This window comes from Labrus mixtus, chromosome 10 (genome assembly GCF_963584025.1).
Source record: "Labrus mixtus chromosome 10, fLabMix1.1, whole genome shotgun sequence".
NCBI lineage: Eukaryota > Metazoa > Chordata > Actinopteri > Labriformes > Labridae > Labrus > Labrus mixtus.
Genome location: NC_083621.1, coordinates 7528352 through 7553169, shown reverse-complemented (window position 1 = coordinate 7553169; position 24818 = coordinate 7528352). Strand labels below are relative to the sequence as shown.

The following is a 24818-nucleotide window of genomic DNA, read 5'->3' as shown; positions in this document are numbered from 1 at the left end:
TTTAAAAAATGAGCAATAGCTACAAACAGTTCCATACCTCAATTGGGATTATATATTGCAGCTTGCTTGTCATAGAATAACTTCAATCTATAAGGAGAAAATTCAATTTTGGACAGACATTCATGGTCCCACTGGGAAGAAAACAACTGAGACTGCTGACCTTAATGTCCTTTGCAATTCTGCCATCATCACAACATCCACATTTGTGGATTTAAGTGGAATGTGAAACAACTGTTTGACAGATTGCCATGAAACTCAAAGTGTCCTCAACAGTAATAAATTTGGATCAATCAACTTCCTCCTGAGTGCTACCATCGGGTCATAATTCCACGTCTTCCATTACTTTGCTTCATGAAAAAATACCTGCACACATAACATCTTTATCAGCCTCAGCCATAGTCTGAATTCATTTAGCGACAACGTAAGATGAACAACCACACAGAGACATCTGCATGGCTGTAGAGTGTTTTTCTATTTAACAATGTTGCCAGAAGTATCTCTACGATGTACCCATTGTAATGGGCAAAGTATAAGCAATATTGTTATTATGTAACAGTCACAACAACCACATATTTTAAACCATTTACTCTGTCAGTTAGGACCTAGGTCGGTGTCTATTACACACACACATGCTGATGTGTGTATGGTTTGTCGCACAGAAACAAATCCCTGACTGCTACCACAGCAATATGGAGCGCAGTATTTATTTTACAGCTTTAGTTAGCCCTGAGTGGTACATTTCATCTGTACCACTTTCAGTTGTATTGAGACGTGGGAGTAGGTGCACGGGGTTGCCTTGCTGTATCTGTATCTCTCACAAAGCATAGCGGCATGCTACTGTTACATTATCTGATTTATGGCAAAGGGGGGCGAGTGAGAGGCTTTGCAGCTCAGAGCAGGCTGGCAGCGAACATATCAGCTGGCTCTTTTGTACAGAACAGTGGTCTCTTTTTTTTTTCTTCTGAAATACATTACTGCAAAGAGTATTGAATCAGTGGCTGCGAGCAAAAGATAGAAAGATACATGCATAACTGTTAGTGATTATTTCAATAGTATTACATAAGGTCTCTGAGGGAAAAAAAGGCATTTAAATACAAATAAATACATCTCAAGAGAAGTGTAGGTACATAAAACAGTCTTTGATGACGGACATATTTGATGTGTTATCTATTGATGTGAAATGGAAAACATTCTATTTATCCTGCACAATACTTATGTGTGCTTCTTAAGTGCTCATATATTTACAGTCGGTCTGCTTTCAAGGCTTAGATTTTGATTACACAACTTTTTCTTGCACCTTTCCCCTGCCAACTGATGCTCTATAAAGATTCTGAATGTGACAAAAGGAAACCACCACCAAGTTAGTAGGGCTGTGTTTCAGTCTTCAAAGCCAGGGAATGAAACCTATGAAAAGGGACTTTATGTGGCCTTTGAAGAGTCACAGCAAGACTCTTGCCGCAGAGAATCACAAAGCACAACTGACCTCGAAACATTTATAAGCAGGAGTGAAGGATGTAAACAGGCTGTGGACGTCTCTTCTTAAAACCACAGAGATGGCACTCTGTCAGTATAAACAGATTAATTGAATTCCAAAGGGGAGAATTTCTTTTGATGTGCGCAAATTGATTTCAACAAAGTGTTAAGTATCCATTTTACAGATTTCTGCAGTTTAGATCCATCAAAGCTGGAAGGATTTTGTTGTGAAGGTGTCGTGGTTTGACAGGACGTTACTTGACATGCTGTTACAATACCATGGAAGGCATCACCATCATCAGACTTTTCCTCTCTCTCACACACACACACATTCAATCACACGCGTTGTCGACATGTTCTCGCACACCCTGATGCACACATACAGTAACATGAGTTCTCTCATATGGCTGCCTGTCTTGCAGCAATTACATGATGTGCGGTAATTGCCAGTCTCTGAAGCGGGCTCTTCAGACACACTTCAAAGGGAGCCGAGCGCGTCCACGGACGCAATTAACAAGATCAACGGAGCCCAGATGAGCTGGCGGGCCCCGCGCTCCTCTCCCCATTGTTCTCATTTTCACTCTCATTAGCGGGTACGCGGTGGGTGGGGGTTTGGGGGGGGGGGGGGGGGTGGAGGGGTGTGATGGGCTGGGCTGGGCACCTGCGGAAAAGCGGGACGCGTCATGTACAGCGCAGGGAGAGACTGACACGGAGGAGCTTACACTTACGCAGCGCAGGGACGCCGGTGTTAATGATAGTTGCCCGAGCTGCTGGAGGAGAGGGCACAAACAGCCAGCTGTGGGTGTCGAGGCATGTGAGGAAGTGTGTGTCCCTTTCTGTGCCCCGTGTGTGTGTGTGTGTGTGTGTGTGTGTGTGTGTGTGTGTGTGTGTGTGTGTGTGTGTGTGCGTGCGTGTGTGTATTTGACTGGCGCACCTGGGAGAGAATATCACCACGGCAACTGGATTGAGGCTGTCAGTACACAGGAGAAGCTGCAGCTTTACTTTTAATGCACAGACACACACACTTAACACACTCTCCAGATAAGTCAGCCCTGTCTGGTCCATGAACATCTCTAGTGACACCTAGAGGACACTAGGCGAATACAGACAGACAGACGCACGGATGGAGAGACGCCTCTGGATGCTGCTGAAAGTCTGACCAACACTTATGTCATTTTTTAAACCTAATCCGGTGAGGATTTTTTTTGATATATTTTCCACATTTCCCTGGTGTAATTTGTCATTACCCCTGTTTGGGATAACTTGCATTGATCCTGAGTGATTGGGACAGTTTAAGTATGTGATGATACATCACTGTTCATCAACTGCTCCGCAACTTCGCCATCCTTCACTCAGCCTGTCTAAATGGCCAACCAGACGCTACCCAGCAGCCCCCTTAAGAGCTGAATATTGCATCTCTGTGGCAACAATTCAATTTCTGCTAGCAATAAACCAAATGAGTATATATATATGGTACACTACAATGCATTCCCCATCACCAAAGGAGAAAACATTTAACTTAAGTTGTTGTATCCTTAAAAGTTGGATTTCCTGCTGTCTAGACTACTTTAGTCTTGTTTTTTTTTACATTCAAACACAGCCTGGCTGGCTTGTAAAGAACAATTGGTTAGAGCTTTTAAGCCTTTCATTTGTTTCTCCTGAATGTTTAATGCTACGAGGCCCAGCGGTGCATAGGACTACTTAGAAACATGGGGGGGATGAGTGTTGCATTGTGGCACATGTAGCAGCAGCCGGTCAACTTCTATCACGCAGGAGCGCATTAAAATACATTACTGCTGTTCTGCTACAGAGCACCTCTGAGATAAATGGAGCAGAGAGGTAAGGGGAAAGTAATCACACTAACCTGACACTTTTCAGGAAATTTCCATCCTTACCAACTGCGAGAGGAAATCATCCAACTTCTCAAACATTCAGTGTGCAAGAATCCTGAATCAAAGGCAAACGTGTGACTATGAGTGTGTGTCATTTTTCACACAATAGCAGAACTGGAACAAGCTTTGTATTCACATTGTACAGCTCAGACAGAGGACATTAAAACATCTAACCCTGACTGAGCTCTATCTATCCAGTCAAACCCGGCCGAGACCGCACACTTCCCGTGCCAAACCACAAGAGGACAAACAGGGTGGGGGAACATGGACCATTGGCCTGCTGCAATAACAACAGCTTAAAGAAGACTTTAATTTACACCCAAGAAAGGCTGGTTTTCTTGTACATGCTATTGTTATTGTCATTTGGCTTTTACAAGCTGGAGTGAAAAATTGCTTGTGTGAAAACAAGGTATTAAAACTGTTGGATGTGTTTCTTGCGTTGGCAGGCGGCCTGTTGATGGTAATAAACGGAGCTAGCTATAGTTGGCCGCCTGGCTGTGATTTGTTCAGCAAGGCAAGTGCTTTGGAACAAATTGTACCATGCCACTGGAAGTATAGAAATTGTAACGTTATTCTGGCTTCTCAAAGCAGCTTCACTCCATGTGTAAGAAAGAAAATCTTGGCTGTTGTAGAAACACGTTCCTGCCTGTGTGCACTTACACAAACACACACCATTAAAGCACTCTTGGCTGGTACAGATATGCGACATACAGCACAGTTTGGTAAATGTCTGTCTCTGCAGCTTAGCGAGAAAGAGAACACTGTGTGAATGTGTGTTTACATCTCGACTCCAATGCTGTGAACTTAGTTTCACAGCAGCCAGATGGAGATTTAGCATGTGAACATGCGCGCTAAAGAGATGAAAATACACATAGTGAAAAGGACTAAAAACAGAGACTCTAATCAGGCCTGACTGAGTGCGGCTTGGGATTTGGGAGGAAAATGTAGTTCAATTACAAGGTTTTGGAAACTCTTGAATGGGCACGTTGGCCTGCAGCCGTTTGACATTAAAACTCAATTTCTCCTTCCAACGCATTACAGGATAGATCAGTTACTTTATGTACTATAATCAATCATAGACCCATACATTCAAAATAAGAGTATGGCACATTTCCGAAGTGGCTTTTTTAAGCTTAACATCTTCAAAGATAAAAAAAAGTTGATGTTGGAAAATGTTGTTTGTTGAAATACTAAAATTATGTAATCGACTGTCATCAGTCACAATGTTTTAAAGTCCAGACAGATGTAGAAAAACAAAACTTTTGACCCACATCCAATCTGCAAGAGTCTCTATTTAGTTGAATTTGTGTTTTTGTGTGTGAATGGGAGTGGCCATGACTGGTAGAGAACCAGCAGACAGACAGACAGACAGAGAGCCTCAGCTTTAACAGTGGCTGTATAATTATGGTCAACCACACTCCCCACCACCACCTTTATTTATAGGGTTGCAAACACACTGGGGCTTCATAGTGCTTTTCCCTGCGCATTCCAGCACACGGGGAGTTTTTGGTTGGAGGTGTAAACAAATTATATTTTAAGTAGAGTATAAAAGGATTGGGATTGTGTGCATGGTTCTGTTTGTGTGTATAACAAACCATAATCCATATTAGTTTGGATTTTTAAGATTCTGCAGTACGTCAAGGGAAGATTGGCTTTCTCCAGATGTTAACGCAAAAAGCTTGTACCATGGGCTATTGCCAGAGTGCATCTCCTTGTTCCTTGAGTCAAGTTTGATCAAGATGGAGAGTAACTCATGCTAACAAATACAGACAGATCTCATCAAAGAAACATGGCGGGTGAGGTTTGGTCAGAATCAGCGGGGAGGAAAGGGCTGCTGGCCACAAACCTCTGAGGACAACGAGCCTATTCGCCCGGTAGCCTTTAGGCATGAGCCACAGTAAACCAAGCCAGCCGTCACCTTGGGGATGCGGCAGAGCAGAAGTGAACAGACATGGGAGTTAACATGAAGAGAAAAGAGGAAACACATGGCTGTGACCTGGTAGCTGGCTATTTTGTTCATTGGTTGACTGAGAGCATTTCCATCTCTCTCTCTCGCTCTCTCTCTTTCACTCACTCTGTGTGTGCAGGCTGAAAGCACATCTGCTGCACAACTGAAGGAAACATAAAATGTTCAGGATATCCTGTTGTAATGAAACTCCAGGTTGAATGAAAGAGAATGGGGTTGATGTAGGAGGGGCAGTTCATGTGTAATGCCCGTTGGTGGACGCAGAGTGGTGACGAGGCGAGGCTTAGAAACATATGAACAGGTACTGCAAACTCTGAGTGTGTGTGTGTGTGTCTATGATGTGGTGGGGAGGGTAGGAGGCACATATCGAGTGCAGGTGCACTCTAAGGGTATGAAAGGGGGGTGGGGTTATAAGATGTGAACAGAGAAAATTAGGGGTTTTGATGAAAACCAAGGACATCTGTGATTATGGTGTATGTGTTTGTTCATGCATGCCAGGCATGCTTGGCTGCAGTAACCTTTTTTTTAGCTCGCTATCTATCCATCTATCTATCTGATTGTTTGTCTGTCTGTCCGTCTGTGCATTGTTTACAGTTCAGTTGGAAACTTGAAATAGGCAAAGTGACATTTTTACTGTAAATTGTAAACTTCACAGAGGCTTCAATCTAGTTTACTTCAGCATTATGAGCCCAAAAAGTAAATCAATTTTCTTGTGATTCACTTTAAATTTAAAGGTCTTCAGTTTGCATAAAATGACATCGAGATGCAGATTGTATATTGGATAATATTAATAATTTACCACCGATTGGGAGCCAGGATTTTATTGCTTGTTTCGTCTGTTTTGCTTTCCGCAAAACTTTTTTTCCTACAGACACCAAAGTCGTCTGATTGGTCAATATTACTCAGATTTTAAGACATACTACAAAATGAAACCGGTACACTATCTGTAATGAAAATCCTGACCCACCCAGAACAGATTTTATATTTTTATGTTGACTCTGGAAATGCAGATAGGGTGTCATAAATACATCACTTAAAGTCCATGAACTCACACGAGTGAGTGTACAAGATGGTGCCATCTTACCTCAGACGGTGAGTTGGATAATTGATGGGTCTTGGAATTATTTCACATGATATCCAACTCCTACGCTCATGCACCTATAGATGTCCTTTCCAGGACCTCTTTGGAGCGGAGCCTTCATTCTTCAATGTTATTATTTTCTCTTAAATGTACTGACAGATCAGCTGACCTAGCTGTAACAAACATTTTTCTGGTTTTAAACCCTGTGTGTCTTGTGTGTCTCTGGGATGTAACGCTGCTGCTGCACAATGCTTACTCGGCTTTGTGTGCAAATGCACACAACGCACCACAGACAGTCTCTATAGAACCCAGATGGCTGACAAATAGGGAATCATACGAGCCACAGATAAACAGGAGAGCAAAAACAGAGGGAAGCGTCTCACAATAAATGGTGTGTCGCAAGCCTTTTCACAGCAGTTGTGTTTACCCTCACTCGGTCCTCCAGGGGTAATTTGGGGAGAGGAAGAAGAGACAGAAGTTAGACAGAGCACAGAGAGACCAAAACTAGCAAATAACTGTCAGGAGGCAGCCTGTCTCCTTCAATGTTAGGTGTTTGTGCTGACAAACACACAGAGGCAAGTACACACTGATACATCAGAGCAGTCACAGAATTTTCTTTACTTTGTCTCTTTCAGACACACACACACACACTCTCAGAAGTGAAGCTGAGCTCTAACCATAGAGTGCATGAGCATGTAGATTTGCTTTCTTGTAGTTTGGTGAAGACCGGTTAACGATGCACCTTTAAACTTATGCGTCGGTGACAAGATCTTGCTGCTATCCATCACTCACTGCTTGCTCACACAACTGAGAACACATTCACACCCTCCCCTGGCCTGTTCTTAACCAGCAGGAGGATGAGAAAATACCCAGACCAGGGTCAGCAGTTGGGTCAAGCCTCTGCTGGCAGGTCAGTCCTATCTGTGTGAGAGCGAGTCAAGGTGACACGGAGGAGGGGGTATGGGGTTTATTCCTTGTTTCCACAGAGAGACATGGAGCCCAGGGTCAATATTGACCATCGTCAACCATCCGTGAGCTTGGCTGGACACCGCTTGACTTTTCTTTTTCAGTTCATCCGACTCTAACAGGGGGAGGGAAAGTACTCCAGCACGGAATAAAACACACACACACACACACACACACACACACACACACACACACACTCGTACGTGCACATACACTAGTCTCAATCTGCCATCTGGAGAAGACAGGCAGGTATGAGGAGGCTTTACGATGAACTGTGTGGGAGTTGCTGCGGTTTGGGCAGAGTGACAGAGAAGGTGACAGAGAGAGAGAGAGAGAAAGTGAGAGGAAAAAGAAGAGTGTTGATAGAAGAGAGAAGAGGAGGGGGGGAGGGAGGGAGGGAGGGGGAAGCAAAAAGTAAAAAGTGATTATAACAGCATCAGCGAGGCTTCTTATATTTATTTTAACTGGACACGGTCATACCATTCGGCTGCCTGTTTGTCTTTTGGAGCGCCGTTAAGCTTGGTGTGGCTAACCTTGCGCACACCTTTCCTCCAATCTCTCCTTTTTCTGAATTCTCTCACTATGTGTAGCTGGCACCTTCTGATATATGGCCCACTGTCAGAAAGGCAGAAGCAGCAGTTGTTTGCTAATAGCAGTACGACATTAAAAAACATTTCTGACATACCAACAACACTCAAAGGGAACTATTCTTTGGCTAAACTGGGGAACAACAGCCCAGATTGAGGCTTTACTCTACATTGTACTCAACATTGTTCGTGAAGTTTGTCGCTTTGGACACACGAGTGGTCTACCTTCAGCCTCCTCAGGATGAAAGGACAGAGAGGGGACTAAGTACGATGAGCAGAACCTCCCGGTTTATGTCATTCAAGAATAGAACCGAAAGTTGTCAGGAGGGCCATGAAACCCATTTCATGATAACTCTGGTCGCTGCTCTCATGTCTTTATACCATTTCTGAAAGTTTTTGGGAGAGAAAAACAGAAAAAGATAGACAGACGTGAGCGGAAGGAGGGAAGGCAAAGTGGAGGAATGGAGGAAGAGGAGTTGCGATCGTCTTGGAGAGACTGCTCCTTTGTTCAGTCGCATTAATCTGCTTTTTTCCCGTTCCACTGCTCGTTCTTTTGATCCGCTGTTGGATCATCCCCTTGATGATTCACTAACAGCAAAAGAAATTAAATACATCGGATTGACGACCCATCCCCTCCCTTTTCCCCACTCTTCGCATCCACTGCCTCCTTCCTCCCCTTCTTCTCCCCCCGAGGCCTCCATTTCTTCAATAGATAAGCAGCGGATCTGTTCTTTATCGCTTTACTCTCCATCTCTATCCCTTCTTTCCCTTCTTCCTTCTTTAGTGATTCCCCCCCCCCCCCTTGCGCTGGGTTTAATCCCAGCCTTGCGGTGGATGCATGTCAGAGATGTAATTCCATTGTTTAACATGCTCTTCTGAGCCCCCCACCCCACCCCAAACTCAGTCACTCCCGGGCCCACATGCATATTCATCAGCTATCAAAAACAAAAGGCAGATCACACTGTTTGTCATATTGCACAACCAGCTATTCAACGCTCTCCCTTCGTTGCTGTTTTTTGCAGATTAGTGCGTGTTAAACATATCTCAGACACGCAAATCCTAAGTACCAACATGTAGGCATTCAATCACAGAAAGAAAGTCTATTGGTGAAATATCCTTCCACTGCTCTCAAATAAACTGGGAAGTCTGGGGAGCAAGAAGAAGTAAAAGACAAGAGCAGCAGATGATTTAAGAGCAATGTAGGAAAAAGGGGTCAGTTATGCAAAGGGACATGTACTGCTCTGTAAGACTGTAAGGCTATTCATACAGGCAGCGAGACTGGGTCCCCGGGGTACTGCTTCAGTCTTCTGGGAGATGTCCAGGATGCACCAGCGCTCCGCTCCAGGTTCCTGGCTTCAGGCTCCAGGGCCAGACAGACGTAAACACAGCCTGACCGCACACACGAGGCACAGTGCCAGCCTGCCCTTACCTTGCACATAAACAGCCAGGGAGGCCTCATGGCAGGCCAGCGGACAGACAGACTGTGCTGAAGCTGGCTGGAGGCATCGGAGGGAGGAAAGAGTCAAAGGGGGGGGGGGGGGGGGAGGAGCAGGGAGCAGGGAAGGAAAGGGAACAAGATAGCACGAGGCAATGATCTTGTTAGAGCAGATCACATTTAAAAAAAAAAAACCTGTGGCATCAAGGCTTACTTGCCTTAACATTGTATATACTCTATTCTTATTATTTGCGCTTCCTAATTGCGGTTCATGCTTCCCCACCACCAGCAGTGTGTGAATGTGGCTGGATCTGCTTAGATATTTTCTACACCGCCCTGTCGTGACAGATGTGCTGGGCTCCTCAGAGCCTGTTAGATGTATGCGTCAGGACAAATATGGGTCAAAATGAAACATCCAACACGGTGGCTTCTTCTTGCTTGTTCTTCTTTCTTCTTTTTCATTCCCTTTGCACTTTCTTCTTTTCAAAGCTCAGCTCAGCGGGACTGTGTGTCTCTGCTGCACCACAGCCAGGTTGTGTGCGTGTCTGTGTCTAAGTGTGTGTGTGTGTGTGTGTGTGTGTGTGTGTGCACATTTGTGTGATGAGACGTGACAAGCGCCTTCATCCTCCCCTCAGACGCTTCATTCCACAACGCTCCGCCACTCGCTCCGTGTGGCGCGCTTTTCATCTTTCCTCTCCGCGTATCTTCCTCATTCTTCTTCTTCTTCTCCTCTTCTTCTCTCTCCATGCTTCTTCTTCTTCTCCGCGCTCTCACAGGTGTAAGGAAAGCGCGCGGAGGAATGAAAGGGACAAGATTCTAATTAGAGGAGGAGGCTGAGACAAAAGCAGGGGGATAACGAAGGGAAGCAACGATAACACATGTAAAACACAAAGCCTTAATCTTGGAGAGCGTTTGGAGGGATCGCTCATTTCTCTCCCCGTACGATGAAGCGAGGCAGGGGGGTTGTGTGTACGGGAACACGAGGGGATAGGATGTGATTATGAGCACGGAGCTGACAGACACAGAGATTGGCATGTGTGTCTGAGGATGTGTGTGTGTGTGTGTGTGTGTGTGTGTGTGTGTTTATCCCCACAGGGACTTCAGCTCCCTCTGTTCATAAGGCCCAACTTAAAAACACAGCCATGTAAAAACATGCAGCTAGTTGTACTTTTAGCATTGTTTACTTATTTGTAAAAAAGTACAACAAAGTAGCTATTTATTTATACAGCTTCATTTTAATTCAACACCTAGGAAGAAGTTTTGAGCACAAGTTACTCTGCTTTATCTACTGTAAGGTTTTCACCAAACAGGAAAGCAAAATATCAAGTCCACAATGTTAAGCTATTTTTATTGCTGCCTCTGATTATAGGGGAAAAAAATGTTGCTATTCAAACTCTCTCCATTCTTCTTGTCTTTTTCTTTCACATGAAGACGTATGGGTACATGTGGCTTCTGTCTTTTTTCTTATTTGTCTTGCCTCTGAGCTCCTATGACACGCTGCTGCACCTCCAGGGTCCTTCTGTGATATGATGAGGCTTGGGGGACTTTGGTTTCCTTGCCACTGCTGTGAAACTCCATTCAGATGATGAAACTGCAGAGCAGCTGTGTCTGCGGCTCACGGTGGGACGCTGGTGTCTTTGTGGCTCTGTGCGAGGCTCAGGCGAATTCTCACTGATGAAAGAGCCTGCAAATGTGCCTCTTTAACCCGGGCCCATACGTCTTCTCACTGAGACGCCATGGTGACTGTCATCTGCCCGCGCCTATGTGTGTGTGTCTTTGTTTGGCTTTTCACAGGCTAATAAGTCAACAGCATCATCTGATTTTCTGAAATTAGTTTTCAACACACCACTATTGTCAGAAAGGCTAAGTGCATATTCATCAATTTTTAAATCATAAAAAAAAACTGTCATCTGTATCAGTTGTAAGCATTTAAAAACTATGACCAATGTCTGCCACGGGGTACCAATTTGATGAACCAATCACGCCTCCCTGTGTCCCTGCTCGTTCTCTACCCCTTGCGTGCACAAGCCCACTCTCACAGTGTGTCACAGAAGACAGAGGGTGCGTTCGAATTTCACTATCCACTTTACCTTAACCCCAGAAGCATTTAAGTGGCGGCCATGATAAGAGCCGTTCGAATTCTCTAAAAGCTAAGGAAAGGTGGGTCAGTGCTTCCTTTATAACCTCCTTTAGCATAGGATACACCGGACCATCCTTTACCAAAGGAGATGAGATATGCCGCCCCACAATTCCTTGCGGCCGCAACATTTAAAGTGAGTCGCGCATCCGACCGTTCACGGACATTAACGATGATCGTAAAGTGACACAGATCATGTAAGAGATAAAAAGATAAAAGACATTTTTATCCAGATGATGTTTTATTGAACATATTTAATTCACTTAAGGATGCTTTGTGCAGTTGTACATTTGTATGCTTAAAATATTATGTGTAGGTTATATCTTACATTAATGTAACAATTCATTTCATACAATCATATTTATGTTGATGTTGATTTCTGAGTGGACAGGAAGCTGATGGTTTCACTTTTCTTACTTGTAGCCTGGTGGTCTATATTGCTTTTATTTCAATCCCAACCTTGTGGTGATTAGGATTATTTCACCGGTAAGAAGGCACAGGGGAAAGTTTTTTAGATGCGTTTTTTTGTAGTCCATTTTCGGAACATTGTAGTTTCAACACGGCAGACCCACGTCATTAACCTCCGCCAGCCCGTCGCATTTAATGACGTGGCCTAGTGGAAAATGCGGTCGGATTGCCAGAGCAACGAGACCGCCTTTCCCTAAGTCCTTTATGAATTCTCCAAACATCTTTCCTTGACCTCATGACGTTTTCCCCGGGGTTAAGGTAAAGTGGATAGTGAAAGGAGATAGGAGGGACAATTCGAACGCACCCAGAGTTTATCCAGTGAGTTTGTCGTTGGACGTTGTATTATGATAAAGTTGAGTTGTTTTCTTACCTCTGAATGAGACATGATCCGACGTAGTTTCTACACAACGCAAGCGATGAGCTGAGGTCCGCTCCTGGAGCAACAGCGTTCATGTAAGTGAGGGGCGTGGCTTTTGAGGGAGCACAGAGGGGAGGGGCGTGGCTTTAGATCGAGCACTGAGGAAATGTTACTTTCAAAATCATGCTAGTTTTCGAAAATGACCAACCCTGCCTTTAACTAACAGGACTTTCACACTTGGAGAAATCTCCTGAAAAACATCTTCTCCTCCTGAAACATATTTCCAGGAGGAGCTGTATGTGTGGACGCAAACAACCGAAATTTTCGCTCGGACTTCACCCGGAGTTTCTCCTGCTAGACCCCTAGAATTTATTCCAACATAGGAGGGAGAGTGACGTTAGCTATACTGTGACTGTTGCACGGTGCATAGACTGTATGCATGCGACCACTACGATCTCTGTGCTCGTAATTAAACGACTGCATTACGTTTTCTGTTTGTCGGCATATTGTTCTCCGCTCTGGAGCAATCCTCCCGATATTATCCGGAGTGCACATGTGAAAACGGCTTTAGAGTAACAAACCAACAGAGAGACAGCCTAAACTGCTCAGAGTGAAGTTGTGGCTGGCAGTTAAACATACTGTAGTTTAGCATCAAGCTAGCTGTTCCTCAAGCTATTTTTCGCACATAGCGTACACAAAAAACATTCTTCTTAACATGACCCAACACAAACCTATTTGTTACGGCTCGCTTTAAGTTACCCACAGGGCATTAAAGTAAATACTTTTTGTTTACTCACTAGCCAAATTTGAAGTCTTACATCACCTGAAAGAAACACTATGGAAATGTGCTTTGCCAGTGTAATTTGCTTGTAATTTTCACCACCTTGTGACACAAAATGATCAAAGAATCTTGACAAGATTTGTGCCCAAAATAACAAAACAAACAACCACTGTCTGTCGCTTAGGTCACATGGACTGAAATCAGAAAAACTCAGTGTTTTCTTCGTTCCTTTTTCAGAGCATGAATTATTCATTTCTGTCAGGACCTAAAGACAATTTCAACCAAAATCTTAAAAAGTGTATCTGAAGAAAACTACCAACCCTGCCTTTAAGCTTTAGTTGCCTTACACACTATATGCTTGTTGGATCAGCCATTGCATATAGATACGAACACACTTTCATTCATGCATGTGAGCAGTGTACGATTTTGTAAATTACTGACCTTAATGACAGACAGGTGAAGATACTTTTTTTGTTGTTGGCACAAATCTATCCATGAGTTTTGGATTCTGTGTGTCACTCAGAGGCTGAAAATAAATGCAAACGATAACCTGGCTAATCACATTTCCAGAGGCTTCTCGCAGGTGATGAGAGAATTTAGATTTGGCTAACAAGTTAGCAAAAATGATCTGCATTCATTACCTGTGGGTAAATAAAAGAGAGCCATCAATTATTTCGAAGTTCATGGTGGTCAATAGCTAGCTCAAGGGTCAAGGGTTACTTTAAGTTCAGGTATACACCTAACAGCCTTACACACACCTTTACCTTTCGATGAGCCGATGCTTGTATGATCACATTTTTAACTCAAAGTTGGAGACATTAAAGTGACCTAAATGACAGACAGGTGTTCATTTTTTTTTTTGTGTGTGAGGGGCCAGAAATCCAGCCAGGGAAAATAAAAGGGAAAGATAACCTGGCAAACCACATTTCCACTCAGTGTTCCCCCCAGGTGATGCAAGACTTAAGACAAATGTCTTGTTTGTTCACCACTGAACGGCCATCTTTCAAGGGGTAGCATGCCGGCGAAAAACACACACGCACACGCACACGTACACACATTTTCGCACAGGAGATGATCATTTTTCTTCCTCATGAAGTAGGTAGTGAGAATATTACAATCCAAAATCATAACACATCGCCGTAGGCCATTGGGTCGGAGGAGGAGACAGCTGTGTAATTGAATTAAAGACAGACAGACAGACAGATGGACAGACAGATAGATACATAGACAGATACAAAGACAGATAGTGTTTGTGTGTGTGAGTGAGAGTGACAGCAAAAAGTCTTATCCTCCATTAATAACAGCCACTAATCCCCTGATGTGATTACCTCTCCCTCCTCTACTTTACCCCCCCCCCTTCCTCTCTCCTACCATCCCTCCTCACTCTACCTCCCATTCAACGGCGCCAGCCACTTGTCTTCCACGGCAGAGCTCAGCTGGTCCAATCCCCCTGAACAGATCCAAGACTTCCACTGTGTTCAGCTGCCAGGACGATGGAGGTCTTCCAATTTTAACGCCTCTCCTTACTAGAACTCGCCTCTGGGCAGGTGTATAAAAAAGCAAAAGTCAGCGGTGTAAGCGGCAAAAAGGAAGCACATTTAAACAGATTAGGAGCCATGCCTGTGTTCAAAGCTCTGACACTTAATGCTGCCTGAATGAGAGGTGACGTGTGATATGAATCGTAAAAAGATATGGTTTTGGATGTTCAAACGTTTATGGAAATAACTGCGAGCATTAAGGATTATGGGTGTGCAAAGGGAGGCAACAAGCATGTCAGTATAGCTATTTCTGTCCTCAATGACTGGCTGCCAAATACGTTTTTTCAGCATTTGATAAACTCCTACATCAATATAAAGTCTAGTGTGTTTCTATGGAAACTTAGACCTCCGAGAAGGTTGAAATTTGCCACTTTGCTCAAGATTGTGCTGGGTATTAACATGCCACGATAATTCTTTTCATTCTGTTTAGTTGACATTATCATATGCTAAACATGCACACTCTGTTAAGTGTACAACACACAAAGCATTTGAGGGTAAAAGCACACATTTATATTTATCATTCTGAACTGTGCAGGTCACAAGCAAAACACAAGTCTGCGGATTTGTTCAGCAACATTAAAAAGGATTGTGTTGACAGATCTTTACAGCAGCTCACCTCTGTTTAGCAGAAAACGCTCATCCTGACTGTCTCTGTCTCAGTCAAACTGCGCTCTGTTTGCCCGATTCATTTTAGCACATTAGAATGCTTGATGAGTGTATTTGCACATTAGATTACCTCTCCGATCAGAATATTAACACATTTGCAACGGCTGCTCCAACAGTCTTTCCACATTACACCGCCCCCCTTTAAATTATGTTTATTTTTGATATATATATTATGTTCTATATTTTTAGATTTAATATATTTTAGAGTTGTTACTTCCTATTGTAGAGTAGATTTCCATGATGTACATATTCCTTTCCTTTAGGGTTAAGGTTTATTTAAAGTGCATTTATTTATCCAGTGCTTAATTTGCTCTGATAACCTGCTGATGTAATGTTACAATTTCCCAGTTTGGGTATAATAAAGGACATCTATCCATGCACGCATCAAACAAAGTTTTAGGATTTCAATAGACGTGGGTTTCTTTTTTTAGCATTAGAGGATTAGAGGAGCAGGACAAATTCATCTGAACATTAATCTTACAGTTTGTAGACGCACTATAAACGGAGGGCATAGTGGAATTTAAAATGGAACATGAATGCTCTTATACTGTACACATGTGCACGATCATGCAAACATAGACACATTACCAACTCACACACACACGCTGATGCAGGCCCCCCCTTTGGGAAGCGACTGCACAGTACAACTCTGCACTTGGTTTACCTGGTGTACTTGGTGATGTCTCCATGGAAACGGTTATGTCTGACCTTCAAACACGTGCGCTGCTTTCCATCTGGCTCCGGTCGGCTAATCAGATCACATCAACACACACACAAATGCACCGTTAGATCTCATTACGAATGAAGATACATTTTTGGGGTGTTTTTTAGATCACACACCATCTTATGATATCATTTTTTTGTAAGCTCCTACAAAACTTACATATATATTAGATTTTTAGGGGTGTTGCTTCTCTGTGTGCTGTTTGCACACTGACAGGCATGTTTTAGATCTAACACGATGAAAAGTTCCCTTTAAATAGTTTGCAGGGGGTTTGAATAAAGACTTGATTCAATTAGTGCTTCTTTCATCAGTAAGTAGGCCAAAATTCAGCGCTCTACATGCTTCCGTGAATTACGTGTGTCCCCTCCACCTCACACCCCTTCCCTCTTTCATTTTTGCCCTGTGCAAAACTCACATCTGCTGGGCTGTTCGCAAACTCTTAAGGTTCTCCAGAAGGGCCAACATCTGGCAGCTCCTTGAGCCCAGGGCCGTGCATCCGTTCTGAAGCAGGGAGGCCTGCAGACCAGCCCCTCCTGTGGAGCTCAGCCTTTGGTGTGTGTGGTATGCTTCAGAGTCTCAGTTTCCTGAGTGCTTGTGCCTTGATGTGGCCAAAATCATAGTGCATGATTTATTAGTCTTTACTCTACTGCTAATACTGCCATTATTAGGACCGTACACTCCCCACTGCTCCCAACTGTGGACTGAGGCCTCACCAGATACAGTCGACACAGCACAGCTTACATGAGGAGGGTGTGTTGTTGCCTAATGGATTATTAGCCTCAGACGTTAGAAAAGGTCCAATGAGCCAAATTTGCCAATGAAACAGTTACACAATTTCAGGTCGGCAAGAATGGCTGCTTCCATTTGTGTCAAAACTCCACATCCTCGTTGTATTGACTACCGTCGCCTTGTGTGGTTTCCGGGTGGCAGGCCAGGTCTAAAGGGAACCAATAAGAGTCAGGGTGGTGGGCTCAGATGTAAAATAAGTTTTTAGCTGTGTGGCCAATCAAAGCGACCTCATCAAAGTCCTCAACCAGTGCTTACCACAGCCTTCCTTGCCTCTTCTCGTCTGTTTATGTAAGTGCCAAGCAGTGTAATCACCGGAGTCTGAACAGAGAGGAAGAAGGATGACAGGAGAAGAGGATGGAGAGGCGTTGCAGTGAAAAAGGAAGGCTCCGGTGTTTGTGCAAGCGAGGAGGCACACTGAGGATGGAGGGAGAAGGGCAGAGGACAGCGGAAGTAAGGGGCTCGGACACAAGAGGAAGTCCAGAGAGGGGGGATGTGGTGGAGTCTTTGTTTAGAGGCCACAGTCACACAGCAAACTGTGGCTTTGTGTGTCAGCAACTCTGAGTTTTGATGGGTCACTACTGCAAACCAATATTCAACAATATTTACACAACTAGGCTATAGACAATCAGTCCATTTGCAGGAAGTGTAACAGTTTAAGAAGTAAATACAGAAACCATTAAAACAAAAGCTCCTTCATCAGCACCATTTTTCTCAGAGAGAGATCTAAACAAGCGGAAAACTTAGTGGAAGCCCCCTTTTAAACACCGTTCATCACATACAAGCATTGATCCCTACTGTGGTCCCCGCCGAGGCTGGAGCTTAGGTATCCCCTCCTGGGATTACCCATTAGTGGGAGACTCCCTCGCAGGCAGCTGCCTCATGGCTCCACAGAGGTATCAGATCTCCTCCTCTTCCTCATCTCCTTAATTAGGACAATTAAGAGATTTACAGGACAGATGGATGGAAATCCAGCTGGCTGCAGAGCCTGCCCCAGAGGACTGCTCTGTCGATGATGAGGTGAGATCTGAGTGAGCACTCAACTGAAGCGGATACTGTCTGATCACTAGTAGGACTCTGGCGCCCTCTTGTGGTTGTGCGTGGAGAGTGGATGTAATGGTTGTGAGAGATGTGGAAAGAAACGCTTTTGTTCTGTTTTTCTGTCTTTTGAGGAAATACTCAAAAGACAGAAAGACTGTGCATTAAATGAGTGAGAGTCAAAACAAATACTATAATTTCCTCCGCTGACTGAGATCTTTTGGGGGGAGTTGACCAATTCTAGTTTTGTTCTTCACTGTGTTACTTCTGTGATTCTAAGTGTCCTACAGTAACACCTTGTGGTATATGTGTCTGTCCACTACTTTAAAGTCTAAACTGCTCCAACAGTTAAACATCTGCTCAAAGACTGTAGGCCAACCAGTGCAGAGACTTTATGTTTCAGCCTACAATAAAAACATGTCAAGGCTCGCTAACAGCATCGCCTCTGACCCTGACCACGCTCTGAACACAGAATATGAACTACTACCATCAAACCATAGATAAAGGGTCCCACGTTTTAATAAGGTCAGACTGAAACACTCTTTTGTTCACCGGTCAATAGTAAACTTAAATGCCAAGCGGAGTTCCCAGATCAAAGCACATTTAAAGTAAGGCCTCTGAATATTTGTTTGGGGTTAGAATGTTGTGTCTAATGTTTGTATCTCAATCGTCTTATGTCTTAATTTTAATGTTTGCAAATGGAGCCGCTGTGATGTAAGACAAATTTCAGACCATGTCTGACAATAACATTCTATCAAATCAAATTAAATTTTAGAATTGAAATAAATGACTGATTAACTTAAGATTTAAAGATAATAGATTTTCAATTATTCTGTTACCATTCTTAGAAAAGGCTGTTTGCTTTTACAGTGATTAGCTTAAGTCATATTGATACACAGTTTGTCAGGGAAGCATGTATGTTTGTGTAAGTATGGCAATTGTGAAGAGAAAAGACTAGGAAGGTTTTTTTTATTTTATTAATTTATATTTATTAATTTTTCAGAGATGTTTTGACCCACTTTCTAATATGAAATAGAGTTGGCATCATAGCAAATTAGAAGAACACAGTGGATATTTATTTCCTCAACTGAAAAAGGCAGAGATGTGGTTTCAGTAGATTGCATTTAAAGCCACATATAAATGAAACATGTTTTTTAAATACATTGTTGGAATACATATTTGCATATTTTTTTACGATTGTTTATTGTAAAAATGATGTAAATAAAACTATTATTTTCAATAAAGATGGTCTATCTATTTGAGTAAATAGATACATTATGGTGGAATTCGGTTTGGTGGGCTTTGGCAACGACCAAAATGTCACTGAGTGAAACTGCACTGCTGTAAAAACACACAGTACGATTATTCCTCCCTCACTTCTCCCCTCACAGACAACGTGCATTTGTCGACAAGCAGAGGAGCAGAGTTTTGAGAAGCCAAAGATCTGCCGACTGACAAGGTACACTAATATTACAGGATGACTCTGTCAGCGTCTACAGCCCGTCGAAGAGACAACTGTTGGCATAAGATGGATTTATGTCATTATTTATTTATATGCAAACCTGAGACATTACTTTGGTAAGATGACTTCCTGCACCTGGTAAAGCTGCTAAACATGAGACAATGATGACACAGATAACAATACAGCCTAACATTACATCTCAATCTGTTATGAATAATATCTGCAGGAATGTACACTCTGCTTGTTTCTCTGTCACTCTCTTTTTCTCTTCTTGGCTTCACCTGTCACCGTCCTCTTCCGCCTCTGAGCCTCCGCCTTTTTTATCAAACAGTAATGAGACGACTAATTGGCTAGTACTGTAAAGTCGCGCACACTTCTCAACTGTGAACTGTGGCCTGCTGCCAAACTTACATTGTGCTACAAGCAGGCGACCGGGCGATCTGTGCATATGGGAGAGATGTCATTCTGCCTGTTGAAAGTTGTTGTACTATTAGCTTGACTTTGAAACTTCTATTTTAAGGTGGAAAAGTTCCATATTTTTGCTTTAAGCACTCCAGATACTGTATATGTTGTTAGAAAATTACATAAAGTACTGCATGAAAAAATGATCAGAAGTAAACCTTAAAACTGGGAAAAAACACTCCAACGTTCATTAGACGTTAATTCTTGAATATTTAGGTATGTTAAATCAACACACTGGTTATTTTAAGCATATTGGGGTTCTTACCTAGATTAGAATAATTAATAATCAGACATACACAATTGTTTTTAGCCATATTTATAAAATATGAAACTCAGCATTTTAAGGCTGAAGTGTAGAGGAACTCGTAGTTTCACAGCTCCTGTAGAGACTCAGATCCTTTGTAACGTAGCTTTCCACTGCTCAGCCAGCTGTGGAATAAATAAATATTCAGTGATTAAAAGATTTTGAGCAGCTTAATTCTCTGAATTTAATTTGGCAAATAATGCAACAACTTACATGCTCAGACTGCCCTTTTTCTGTTTAATTCCTATAAAAAAAGAGTTTGCAGTCAAAATTAAAGACGTTTTTTTTCTTGATTTCTTACGTTTACACTGTTAGTGAATACTCACGTCGAAGCTGCCATGCAGTCACTATGGCAACAATTAACACCACCAGCACCACTGGCAACAGGATGGCAGCTAGTTTACTGCCACTCTGGCCCTCCTCAACGCTGGCCTAGCATAAAGCATTCAACAGAAGTTCATCTTCAACCTCACTGGAGATGCAGCTCGACTTGAATTGTGAAGATTACAGTTGCATTGACAGGATTTTGCCACTAGGGGGCATGGCATTTAAACAAGCTCGCTAAAGTTGGCACTTTATCAAGACATCTTAGCAATTGTGTTTCTACATGTCCTTTGAGTGACCCAAAGAGACATATAAGCATTCATTAGAGATGTGTTTGTCCACCGGGTACTACATCACTTGCAGTAGTAGAATACCTGGCTTGATGCTTAAATATGTTAAGCAGCTAGCCGCTAACTTAGCTCCTCAGTTGGCTTACACGCGAAGTCTCTGTGAGTTTTTCCATTCACTTGAACCCTTAAACATAACCCTGTGATTCTATGGACATATAAAGGTTGCTTATTAATCAGGAGGTTAAAACTTTATCAGATAGGCCTACATGGACTGAAGAACTGTATAGTTAAGATACTTACCCACTTCACACCACATCTACACACTTCAGAAAAAAGTATGTTCCTTATCATTTAGTTATAAAAGTTATAAAAAAAGAGCTGAAAGTTACAATAATTGGACATAATTTACTTCATAAATTAAGATTTTTACATTTAAACCATACAAAAATAACGTTTTTTTTTCTTGAAACAAAACAAATCTCTAAAAAGATTGCACAGATTTTAAGTATTGCTGTAATTACTTATTAGTTAATAGCAGATTTCTTGCTGTTGTTTTTGCCAATTCGTTCTCACCGTTCATACTAAATATTTCAAGGTTCCTGTTTAACAAATGTGAGGAATTGAGCTTTTTTCCCTTGATTGTTGAAAAGCTATTCTTGATAATGCTGCAGTTTGTAGTGTTGGTTGGACAGAAGAAGCATTGTGAACGTGTCACTTCTTAGTAAGTGTGAAATGCTTTTACTCCAACAGCACTTTATTTACAGTTTGGTGCTCTGTTGCTTCAGCGAAGGATCTGAATACTTCCTACTACACTGTTGGTATAAAAAGTCTCATGGTGTCATACTTACAGCAGCATGAGTGTCAGTAGAGATGGTGGTAAGGTCATCATGGCTCTGATGACCTGTCCGGCACAACCACAAAGATAACGTTTTGAAAGTGTTGCTTTTTAAAAAAAAAAACAGATCAACATACAAAAACAACACATCCACACAAAAAAACACCTCCGAGAAGATACCGGGCCAAATAAAATGGATTTTCTGAGTCTGAGGGAGTGTGATGTTTTTAAGCTGCCTCACTGAGTGTGAAAAGGGGCCCCTACTTCTGCTGTTACAGGAACTGTGAAGGACATGAACCCTTTGTATTGTAACACCAATGAAAAGTCCAGTCCAATAACACACAAGTAACACAGTTACAAAATATAAAATATAATGCACCAATCAGGACACACGTCACCTGTTTCTCCTGTGGTGATGGTGAGGATGTTGCTAGCTCTACTGGTGCCCACACTGTTCTTGGCAAACATGCGGATGTTGTAGGTAGACGGATTGATCTCTATTATCGTGGCCTCTGTTTGGTCAGGGCTGAAGTCTACCACTGTCTTTGTATAATCCCAAGAGGCTGTGGAAGAAATATACACATATTACTTAACACCAAAAGGTAAAGTGTTTAAGAGTTGAATTACAGTAAAGTGGCAACAATTGAATTCTTCTTTTGAAATGTTCTTGTACCGTTTACTGCTTTATACTCCAGGTAATAGCCAGTTATGGGGCTGTCACCTTCAAACCCAGGGGTCCATAAAAGAGACACTGTGCTTCCTTTTACCTCTTTTATGTCAACCACAGGGGGATCTGGGGGCACTACAGTACAGGACACAAAAAATATCAATAATGACAACAATTATTAAACAGATTTTGTGATACAGCTTTTTATATGAGCGTGTATCTTCTGGAGAAAGTGATATTCTGGTGATTATGTCGTGCACAGATCAACAATAAAAGGTGTGAATAATACATCTTCACAAATGTGACACTTTAACAACAAATATTGACAAGACTTCACACATTTTGTGATCGACAGAGACTGTGGATTCACAGCTCGAAGACCTACATTCAAATAAAATAAAGTTAGATGTTTTGGCGGAAATTTAAAATGAAGTTTCAGTAAAATGAACACAGCAGCAGTGGAACAACTCTGATCAGCTTTATTAAGTCCTTTTGATTAGTACCTGATGTGGTACTTGTAGTAGTTCCTTCATCCCAGACTGTAGCCGCGGTAACAGCCTCCTCTGCTGAAGTAGTGTGAGCTTAAACACAGAAAATAATTTCCAGTCATAATCATTTTTTTTCCTCTCAAACAGTTAAATGATTAAGAAAATGTGTTTAAAACCCAAGAATACATACGTGCAGTAGAACTTGTAATGTCTTGTATCCGTGTGGCAGCAGTCGAAGTAGAACTTTTAGTTGACGGTGTTGATGTTTTGTGAACTTAAAACATAAATTACAGTCTTGTTTAAGTAAAAGTGGCTTTGGAAAATGATAATAAAACTGTAGTTTTAAGTCATATCTTTCAGATATCCTCTAATGTTTACCAGCTTACCCTCATCCAGAGTGGAGCAGAGAGGGGCAGTGGAAGCAGGTCCTATCCCTGCGTTAGTTTTGGCCTGTATGAGAATGCCGTACATGGAAGAAGGCTTCAGGTTACTCAGGATGACGCTCTCCACCTCTCGTGCAGCCGTCACACTTAAGTGCTGCCACCTTTTGAATTGTCTGCCGTTAGGATCATACTCTCTGTAGCTGATGCTGTAACTCCGGAGAATCCCATTCCTGAGATCGGGTCTAGGAGGCTGGTCGGGAGAGCGTTCCATAGTTTAACATATCAGTAAGGGGAAATTATATATGATATATATATATATATGACGCTCTGTAGTGTTTCTTTACAATAATCTTGACTGAGGCTGCAAAAAAAAAAGTTTAGAAATGAAGACTTTACCTTCCAGGTGACTTTGATGCTGTGAGAGGTGAGGCCCTCAAGCTGCATGTCCAGGGGAGGACCCTCCGGCGCTGAAGGGAAATCAAAGCCTCAGTTTAAGTTCTTCATATTTACAATTCTTACTAAAAGAATAAATGACGACCGTCTGTACCTGCTTCTTTGGTTGTTACTGTCAGTACATTGCTGGGTTCGCTAATGCCCATGCTGTTGATCGCAAACATGCGCAGGATGTAGGTCTTTGCCGGACGCAAATCCACCAAAGTCAGCTGAGTTAGATCAGGATTAGAGACGGCGGTTCTGACTGCAGAATCCCAGGGTGCTGTGCGGCAGGAAATCAGATAACATACATTCTCCATAGTATAATTTCAAAGATATATGAAGCTGCCCTGTGTCTAAATTATATTTAGACCAGTGGGATACTTTTCTGTGCTCACCTTGTTTGTGTTTGAGATCGATCCAGTAGGATGTGATGGGTCTGCCGCCGTCAAACACAGGAGTCCACTGAACAGTGACAGTTCTATCCTTCACCTCTCTTGTCTCCACCTTCAGGGGGTTAGGACGTACTAAACGGAGAAATAAAAATAAATACAACGGTTTTCGTTAGTGAAACAAGTAGATTTACTCATTGATAGATGAAACCCAAAATTGTCTTCCCTTCTTTTTTGTTCTCTCTAAGTCTGTGTGTCTTACCGGGCACCACGGTCAGAGTCTCCTGGTGTTTGTGATCATTGAACCAGCCCGGTATGTCCACACGGCAGCCATAGATCCCCGAGTCGCTCTCCTCCACCTGCCTGATGGTAAGCGACACGTCCCCTTCCTCCAGGTTACCCATGAACAGGTACCGCTCTGACAGTCTGCTGGCCATTGCTGACCCGTCTGACTTGATCACCTCACTGGCGCAGCCTCTGCTGGGGATGGCTCCTCTGCCCCAGCATGCAGACAGCTTGCCATAGTACTTTGCATCGTAGTTGCAAATCAACGTAACATCTGTTCCCACTGTGGCTATGATCCCTTCTGCAGACACACAACCTGAGAGAGAAAACACTGCTGATGGTGAGGGATATTTTATGTTAAACAAAATGAATAGAAAATCTAATTATTCTCATGGCTGACTTACCAAGGAGGAGGCAAAAGAGAAAACTGCAACAGAGAGGGGGATTTCTTCTGCATAACTGAGTCATTTTGCCCTGCTGTCTCAATCAAAGGATTTAGTTCACCTGCTAAACGACACTAAACCAAACCACAGCGTGGTTTCTGTTTTGAAATCTTTCCACATCACATGACGCTGTCCTCGATATGCTCACACAAACA

The 24818-nt window shown here is 42.7% G+C and overlaps 2 protein-coding genes across 3 annotated transcripts in view; one reads left to right on the top strand and one right to left on the bottom strand.

Moving 5' to 3' along the window:
- Positions 1-24818, top strand: part of LOC132981790 (cytochrome b-c1 complex subunit 8) — a 372615-nt gene that overhangs the window by 71979 nt on the left and 275818 nt on the right. The window lies entirely within an intron of this gene.
- LOC132981786 (cell adhesion molecule DSCAM-like) lies at positions 19426-24800 on the bottom strand. 2 transcript variants are annotated; one of them, XM_061047851.1, is made up of 14 exons: positions 24625-24799; positions 24198-24536; positions 23942-24070; positions 23659-23826; positions 23508-23578; positions 23115-23361; positions 22919-23002; positions 22744-22821; positions 22247-22375; positions 21972-22136; positions 21587-21639; positions 20451-20556; positions 20338-20368; positions 19426-20249 (listed from the first exon to the last, which is right to left on the bottom strand). In XM_061047851.1, exons 1-14 carry the CDS (start codon positions 24686-24688, stop codon positions 20192-20194), a joined length of 1722 nt encoding a protein of 573 aa, XP_060903834.1. In that variant the 5' UTR covers positions 24689-24799; the 3' UTR covers positions 19426-20191. The 2 variants fall into 2 exon arrangements, with proteins under 2 accessions (XP_060903834.1, XP_060903835.1); XM_061047852.1 differs by lacking the exon at positions 20451-20556 and having other exon boundaries at positions 24625-24800.